General features: G+C 33.4%; 2 protein-coding genes across 2 annotated transcripts in view; one reads left to right on the plus strand and one right to left on the minus strand.

Annotated features, from left to right (window-relative positions):
- The window catches only part of LOC125036118 (fructose-2,6-bisphosphatase TIGAR-like), a 12,150-nt gene extending 7,899 nt beyond the window's left edge, over positions 1–4,251 (plus strand). Inside the window, exons 5-7 of the mRNA XM_047628536.1 lie at positions 2,066–2,170; positions 2,712–2,881; positions 3,267–4,251. Coding sequence (XP_047484492.1) covers positions 2,066–2,170; positions 2,712–2,881; positions 3,267–3,336 — 345 coding nt within the window. The 3' untranslated portion in view covers positions 3,337–4,251. The remainder of the gene's footprint in view (positions 1–2,065; positions 2,171–2,711; positions 2,882–3,266) is intronic.
- Positions 4,252–4,545: 294 nt separating this feature from the next.
- Positions 4,546–7,500, minus strand: part of LOC125036119 (calmodulin-like protein 4) — a 3,234-nt gene continuing 279 nt past the window's right edge. The window contains exons 3-5 of the mRNA XM_047628537.1: positions 6,279–6,410; positions 4,916–5,098; positions 4,546–4,724 (exon numbers count right to left, since the gene is read on the minus strand). Of these exons, the coding sequence (XP_047484493.1) occupies positions 4,624–4,724; positions 4,916–5,098; positions 6,279–6,410 (416 nt within the window). The 3' untranslated portion in view covers positions 4,546–4,623. The remainder of the gene's footprint in view (positions 4,725–4,915; positions 5,099–6,278; positions 6,411–7,500) is intronic.

The following is a 7,500-nucleotide window of genomic DNA, read 5'->3' on the forward strand; positions in this document are numbered from 1 at the left end:
CTATTTCTCTCTCTGTCTCTCTTCTCTATTTCTCTCTCTGTCTCTCCTTCTCTATTTCTCTCTCTGTCTCTCCTTCTCTATTTCTCTCTTTGTCTCTCCTTCTCTATATCCCTCTCTGTGTCTCTGTCTATTTCCCTCTCTGTCTCTCTCTCTATTTCCATTTCTGTCTGTTTTCTGTCTCTCTATTTCTCTTTGTTTGTCTGTCTCTGTGACCTAGGTTTGAGGCCTGGTCAGGGAGGATTGTTATATATCTTGTATCAGTGTGGCATTGCTTTATTCTATCTTTCATATATATACACCTCCTGTATATCTGACTTCGGTTTTGAATTTCTAAATTAATTTCCACTGAGTGCCCACAGTGAGTGTGTGTAAAACCTCACTATCATTACTCACGTATGAGTAGATAGGTAATGTCTATGGAGCTAGTTAGATACTAGTTGCACACTCCTTTTAGTGGGCTGCGTGGCATGGTTGGTTTATTACTGGCCCTCTGTTCTCATACCCAGAGTGACCTAGGTTGAAGCCTGGACAGGGAGGATTGTTATATATCTATATCAATGTGGCATTGCATTATTCCATCTTACATATGACTTTATTTTTGTCAGTCTACGAGTGTATATAAGATACCAAGAGTAATACAAGCCTATACAAAATTGAATTTAGCAAGTGCAACAGATTCCCTAGGATAGATGTAGAGAATCCCCTGGAAGTTTCAGTTCACAGCTTTTGTACAAAATAAATATACATTTTGTTGGATTGATTCAGGCCAGTGTTTAGTGTCCAGAAAGAATCATTGGCTGTGCTATTGTCCATTTCATAAACTGGTGCATAAAAATGTTAGTTTTGGGACAGTAAGCCATGACACGGTTTATGATTTGAATTCAGATGTTGTAGCAAAAACTATTATGCTAAAGCACAGAACATGTTTGATTTGAGTTGCAAAACACCAATTTTTTTTTGAAGTTATAGCCTTTTTTACTTAGATTTTGCACCTATGTCTGTAGAACAGACAATAGAAATTGCTGCTATACACAATCTCTGTACTTAGTTTTGAGGAACCATCCCACACTTGAAGTCAGCAAATGTTACTACAATGCACACAGGCTTTCCAGAACAGTTTAAGGCCACTGGCTTGACCAAGATAGTTCACACAAACACCTATGTGCAGTATCAGGACTCCTTGTCTCCTCTTTGCAATGCAAATAGTGCTGATACTGCATACACAATTTTGTCATTTTTTTCATTTTTCATTTGTTATGCTAGATCAAAAAGTAAATGGAATTTTTCCTTTGAGCAGACTCCATATTATATCTCCTGCCTTGTGCAAAAACAATAGCAATAAGTAACATTGTGTTACTTGTGTTATTTTGAAAATATTTTCATGATACACAATTTCCTGTAACACACCCTGTACTACTAGTCAAAGTGGTTAGTAGTAGGTTACTGTGCATGGAAGTAGTGTCTTTGCTGGAACTGATGCTCTTCCAGGCATGGCTCGGAGATAGTACATGTGGAATAATGCAAGAGCCCCTTCCTAAAGGCCCAATGAGTCTAGTGTTCCTCCAAGAGCTTTTCGTACAGACAGTGAGACAACAGTGGCACCTGCCACTCAGCAACAATATCATATATTGATGTATTCAACACATGAATTTTTCCTTAACAGCACATTCCATCACTCAGCCAAATTTCTTTATGATGCAGGTTTAGATAGACTATCTGATCATTGTCTGAAAGTTAAACAAATTTGTTCTGCAGTTAAACTTGAGAGGGTTCCAAAGTTTTCCCAGTGGGATTACTATGCCTATAAGCATTTGTGTAATCCAACTAATGTTCTGCCAGGTTACAACAAGGCTCCATTGTTAAGCTTTATCTCTTTCTGATCCTAATAGATCAAGATAACAGACAAGCCATCTGCCCATGGCTGCACTGACTAAACATAGTCAGATTACCACATACTGAAATTTTATTGTAGTGATTTTCATGAAATGTATTAATTACTCCATGGTATTCAATTATTTGAATACAGACAATTTTCAACAATATCAGTGGATTCTACTTTTTTCAGGAATTATGTCAGTCAGTCTATGACAAGAATAAATCTCAGGGAGAGAGTACCTCAGATTTGCCTGCAGAAGATGGTGAAGAAGCAGAAGTTGCAGGTGAAATGAAGGTAAGTTGATTTTTGTAGTTTTGCATTTTGCTGAGATAGAACAGTGTGACAACTAGTGGCATGTGTCTGTGTGGTTAAGGGTACATATGAAACAATAAACTGATATTAGAATTCTTGCTGATATTAAGTTCCTCACTTGTAATCTTGAGAAAACCTGTCATTTCTTTCACATTAAGAGTATAAAAATTATGACACACCTTATTTATTATATATATTATTAAGAGAGTTTAGGCCCACACAATCTAGTTAAGTTAATTCTGAGGAACACAAACAACTATAGCCAATAAGAATTTCTTGTGCCTGAAATAGTTTAATTATGAATATATTTCTATATGAATGTATTTCTACATGAATGTATTTCTACATGAATGTATTTCTACACCTTTTCAACATTCTGATTTATCATAAGAACTGTGCTGAAAAAAATTTGGGCCATGCTATTCCACCCAGTTCTTTTTTAGTACCTAACCAGTGAAACATAACTAATCTAATGTTAATTGATCAATTTGTTATTAAAACCTCTGCAATAAAATGATTTCAGTCACTTAAAGACTGCGTTCCAGTGGAGAAGATACTTATAGTGGGCCATGGAGCAGCTCTGAAGCAACTCTACACTCACATTCACACAACTCTGGGGTGTAAGTTGCCAGGCGATCCAGACGTCCTGAATTCCATCTCACCAAATACGGGGATATCAGAGTACTTAGTTCAGTAAGTATTTCAGGTTTGGTTTGTTAGCTGATGGGAAGGGAGTTGCATGTGCTTTGCTTGAAAATTTGGGCAGCAATTGATTCTTTTCTTTTCTCATGCCAGTATTTATTTGGGGGAATACTATTTATAGAATTATATTGCTAGTGATTTGTAAAATTTCACATACATAAAAAGGAAATAACAAACAGCTCATGGGATACAAGTCACTAAACAATGACATAATCAAACACAGTACAACACAACATTATAGTGCCTAACACAACCCCACTTGGATATATCTTCATGTCTTCCTTTTTTTTTTGTTTATGTTCAAGCCATGTAACTGACTCACCTAAATGTGGCTTTGGCCCCTAATTGACATCTTGCTTTTTCCTCCCAATTACAGATATTCTCCAAAGAAATATGTTATGCATTGCCAGCGAATTCATGATGGAGAACACTTGAAGGATCTCTAATGATGTTGGACTTAAGGGATGTCTTATTGCACGTGCAACAGTGGCCTTCATCAGCTGCAAATATGGAAAATGCCTTGCAACCTTTGCACGTTTTAATATTATCAGTAGTTGTTTGATGGAAAGACTTTAGCCGATGGATGTGTAGGGGGATTGCAATGTTTGTGTTTTGAGAGATATAATTGTATTAAATTTCTTTATGTGAAATTTATTAATAATGGTGATAATTATAATCATGAAAGAATTAAAAAAAAAAAAATGGTGAACTTTTATGATAATGACAAAGATATTGGCTATGATTATTATTATTATGATCATAAAAAAAAAGAATAAATTTGTGAAAGTCAGTACTGTTGAAAAATTTATATTTAATTTTTTCTCCAGTCTTTTATTTCTTTATTTAGCCTTTTGTTTTATTGTGAAACGGTTTATATTTAAATTTGTCTCCTGTCTTTTCAGTATTCAGTATTTAGCTTTTTTTTGTACATAACTTAAATCAACTTGTTTTTATCATAAAAGCATGTAAAAATAAATTGCTTATGTTTTTAATTATAATAAATATAAAGTAATTGCCCAGTGACACACAAACAAGAGAGGAATAGTTAATGGTATTTACAAGTGGTATTCACTGCTGTTCTGACCAGAGGGTAGCATATACACTGTACATAGTCAACGCTGCGTCTTCCTCTAGGCTGTGTAATGCATTTTAAAAGCATAACTATTTATTTTTAATGTGACAGCTGAAAAAAGGTTAATAACATACATTTTTCTTTATGTATAAATTATTTATTTATTGTATGTATCAATAGTCCCATATGTAGTTCTATTTATGATTAAAATTTTGACCCAAGGTAACACAATCTTTGGTTGAAATCAACTGCTTAAATTAACAAAGATTAAAATTATATATATACTAAATATATTTCATTAAACATCAAAGATTTAACTTATTAGCTATTGTTCAAAGTGAACAATTGATCATTGTTAATGTTATCACAATGTAGCATAATAAAATATACTAACATTAGTAGAGCATATATATATATATATATATATATATATATATATATATATATATATTTTTTTTTTTTTTTTTTTTTAAGGTTTGAACACAAACCTTTAAAAAAAATCAAAGTAAGGCACTGCATTGATAGAGCTATTACTATAACAAATCTATAGCTTGTTCTGATGTACTGTATCAGGTATGCATCCTCTTCATAAATATCAAGAAAAAAGAAACTGGCATTAAGTAACAGTCAGGCACAAGAGCACACAAAACTCTTCAGGACATCAGTAATAGTCAGGCACAGGAGCGCACACAATCCTGCAGAAGTCATGGTAGCGTACAACACCATTGGGGGAGATGTTGGCTTCACGGAAGATCTGTTCAACTAAAAAGAAGAAAAAATAAATTTTTTAAAAACTATCAAGAAAAGGTTTTAGTGCTGAAAAGATATGTTTAGGTTATATATTTTTTGAAAAATGGTACCAGAATATCTTGTTACATTGAAGTATATATTAATATCTTCTTTATATTTATTTTCAGTTTAGTCATTTATCACTTCTTTTTTTTTCTCCTTACCTTCTTTGTGACTAAGCCTCTCACCCCACTGCAAAAGAATATGGCGCAGATCACGTGCTGGGATGCTGCCAGTGTTACGTGGGTCATGCCCCTTAAAGGCAGCAAGGATCTCCTCTGGTATCTTCTCCACCTGGCTGTGCTTGTGCATCACATCCAGAAAGTCAGGGAAGCTCATCTTTCCACCTGAAAAAGATTTCATGTACATACGGTATTTCTCAGATCAAGGTAGTTTAGGTTTTAAAATCTGGGTGTGTTTGGGTGTTTTGCAATTGTGATGCTGTTTTGAAATACCTATGCCAGTTTTTAAAAATTTAAGTGGCTTCCATATGGAAGCAGGGAGATAAAATTAAGCTTGGAAGAAGGATTACAATCATAGCTGGTAACTTGCATTAATTTGTGAAGAAAAAGCAGAAAATGTTCAACATGGCCTGATAAGACTCCCTTTTACAGTCTTAACCATTGTTTTTTTTATTATAAAGAAAAGTGTGCAAACAACAAAAACTATTAAATTGTGACTAGATGATATAAATGATGCGTGAGAACAACATACAGACAATAACAATTTGTGAAAACCAAAATGAAATGGCAACAGTGATAAGGGAAGAACAAAATGAAGCTGTACTGGCGAGAAGGGAAACAAAATCTTTAAATCAGTACTGCCCCTTTTGGTTTTGAATTTCATTTCAGGGATGATGAACACACAACCAAATGTGGAAAGCCAAGTGCATTAAGTTCACAAGCAATGATGATAGAAGCAAAAAATGAAAATAGCAACAAGAAAAAGACCATAATTGTTATTCTATAGAATAATACCTGTAGCGAATGAGTATAGTGCACTGCATAATACATTTCTGAAATATGTTGAGAAAATAATACAACTAGGGTAGTGATGAAAACAGACAAATGAGCTTTGAGTCTGAGAATGTCTGATTATAAACTAAAAAAAATACAACAGCATGATGAATGATTATAAGCAAATTTGCTACCACTCTTTTAATGATTCAATAAATAGTTTGCTGATCATGTCATAAGGAAATTAAATTAGAATGGACATACATATAAATCACCTAAGAATAGCATTAAACTGTAAGTTGTTTGATAATATGAAAAGACATAAAAGGGAACAAATTAAAACTGAAAGATTGACTGCAATGAATTGGACTCAAGTCCTACAAATTACCGAGTAGAGAAATAGGAATAGAAACCCTGATAAATGAATTCAAATTAGTGACAAATGCAAAGGGGATAAAATAGAAAGTAGTGGAGGGGAGATGGGAGATGACAGATGAGATCAGAGGAAAGGAAAGATGAGGAAATGAGGAGAGCAGAGAGAGGGAAAGATGGAATATGTGAAAATTCTTACCTTTATCCTTGAAGTATTTTTTAAGCTCAGAAATGGTTGGACTCATTCCAAGGGAACGCATAATCACAGTCAACTGGTCCAAAGTACGAATCTGTCCATTGCGAGCATAGAGAGAGAAACACTCCCTGAATTCTGTGGAGAAAAACATAATGCACATTTTCAACTGTTTAAATTATCTGATACATCGTATTGGGTCTGTGGTGGGTAAAGGTTACTGATTATTTACTAAATTAAATTCTCTGACATCAGATATTATAATGGCTTGCTAACACCAGAATTGACAGCCTTGAATATATTGTCAAATGGGGTAAATAATATTGCAGTTTAAAAAGAATTGTACCACTTCTTACTGAAACTACCTTTCGTTGAAAAAAAGAATTCCATCAATAAAACATGGAATTTAATTTAAAATGTACATTCAGTATGTAGATGCTGTATATGCAAATTAGAATTACAGGGATACATGTGCCAATTTCTTATGCAATTAAAATACATGGGCAGACTAAAAAAAAAAAAAAAAAAAATGTGATAGTTGGAATAATTTTTTTAAAAGAAAACTAAAATTAATAGTTATAGTGTTCAGTCATGCAAGAGAAAATCATGGAAAGAGGTACAGTTAATTAAGAAATTAATTTATAGATTTGTGCACCTAACCCCTGTCAATTATATGTAAAGTGATATTTAACCAGAGCACCTAATTCAGCTACTGAAATATACAGCCTAAAGAGGCTGTATCAAAGCATTAGTGATATATATTGTATTCTGGCATTATTCACTCGCATCCACACAGCTCAACATTTGTAAAGGCTCAGTCTTCAATAATTATTTTATTTTCTACCATAATGATATTCTAACAGTTTATGTTATTCTGTTTTATCACATCAGTTCAAATATCCATTATCTGTCTCGTCCCCTTCACCTATTATACTTCTTAGGTCGTTCTACATGTTGCCCCAAAAATGCATTTTCTCCTTCCTATAAAATTTCTAGCTCTCCAGTCGAGCTTTCTCCCTATCTATTCCTTCTATCTAAATATATATAGTTTTTTTTATATATAGTTTTGAGCCTTATTAATTTTACATATGGCATTTAATTATCAGCAAAAGTTGTTTTTTGTTCTCTGGTATTAGCTGTATTTGATTTAATTATTTACATCCTATCAAATAGGGAAAGGTTTTTGCTTTAATCAAGATAGGATATCATTCCGGATTATAAAATGCTA

This window comes from Penaeus chinensis, chromosome 20 (assembly GCF_019202785.1).
Source record: "Penaeus chinensis breed Huanghai No. 1 chromosome 20, ASM1920278v2, whole genome shotgun sequence".
Taxonomy (NCBI): domain Eukaryota; kingdom Metazoa; phylum Arthropoda; class Malacostraca; order Decapoda; family Penaeidae; genus Penaeus; species Penaeus chinensis.